This window comes from Phaethon lepturus, unplaced genomic scaffold (assembly GCF_000687285.1).
Source record: "Phaethon lepturus isolate BGI_N335 unplaced genomic scaffold, ASM68728v1 scaffold40706, whole genome shotgun sequence".
Taxonomy (NCBI): Eukaryota; Metazoa; Chordata; class Aves; order Phaethontiformes; family Phaethontidae; genus Phaethon; species Phaethon lepturus.
Genome location: NW_010544770.1, coordinates 1,799 through 2,005, shown reverse-complemented (window position 1 = coordinate 2,005; position 207 = coordinate 1,799). Strand labels below are relative to the sequence as shown.

Here is a 207-nt window from a genome sequence, read left to right as displayed (position 1 = left end):
CCGTGGACGCAAAGACGGCGGGCAGCTGGCGCAGGCAGCAGCACTGCTCAGCCCACTCTGACTCCCAGGCTGGGAGAGGTTTGCATGTGTCCTGGAGGAAGCCCAGGTTGGATGGGCGATGCGGATGTCCATGTCCCCATACCTTGGCTGCAGCGGGAGCCGGTCCCGCCCGAGGCGCAGGAGCCGGCGCAGGGGTCCGGCAGGCAG

At 69.1% G+C, this 207-nt stretch overlaps 1 protein-coding gene across 1 annotated transcript in view; it reads right to left on the bottom strand.

Moving 5' to 3' along the window:
• Positions 1–207, bottom strand: part of TIE1 (tyrosine kinase with immunoglobulin-like and EGF-like domains 1) — a gene marked incomplete at its 5' end in the record, with an annotated part of 8,788 nt that overhangs the window by 6,967 nt on the left and 1,614 nt on the right. Inside the window, one exon of the mRNA XM_010288779.1 lies at positions 143–205. Within this exon, the coding sequence (XP_010287081.1) occupies positions 143–205 (63 nt within the window). The remainder of the gene's footprint in view (positions 1–142; positions 206–207) is intronic.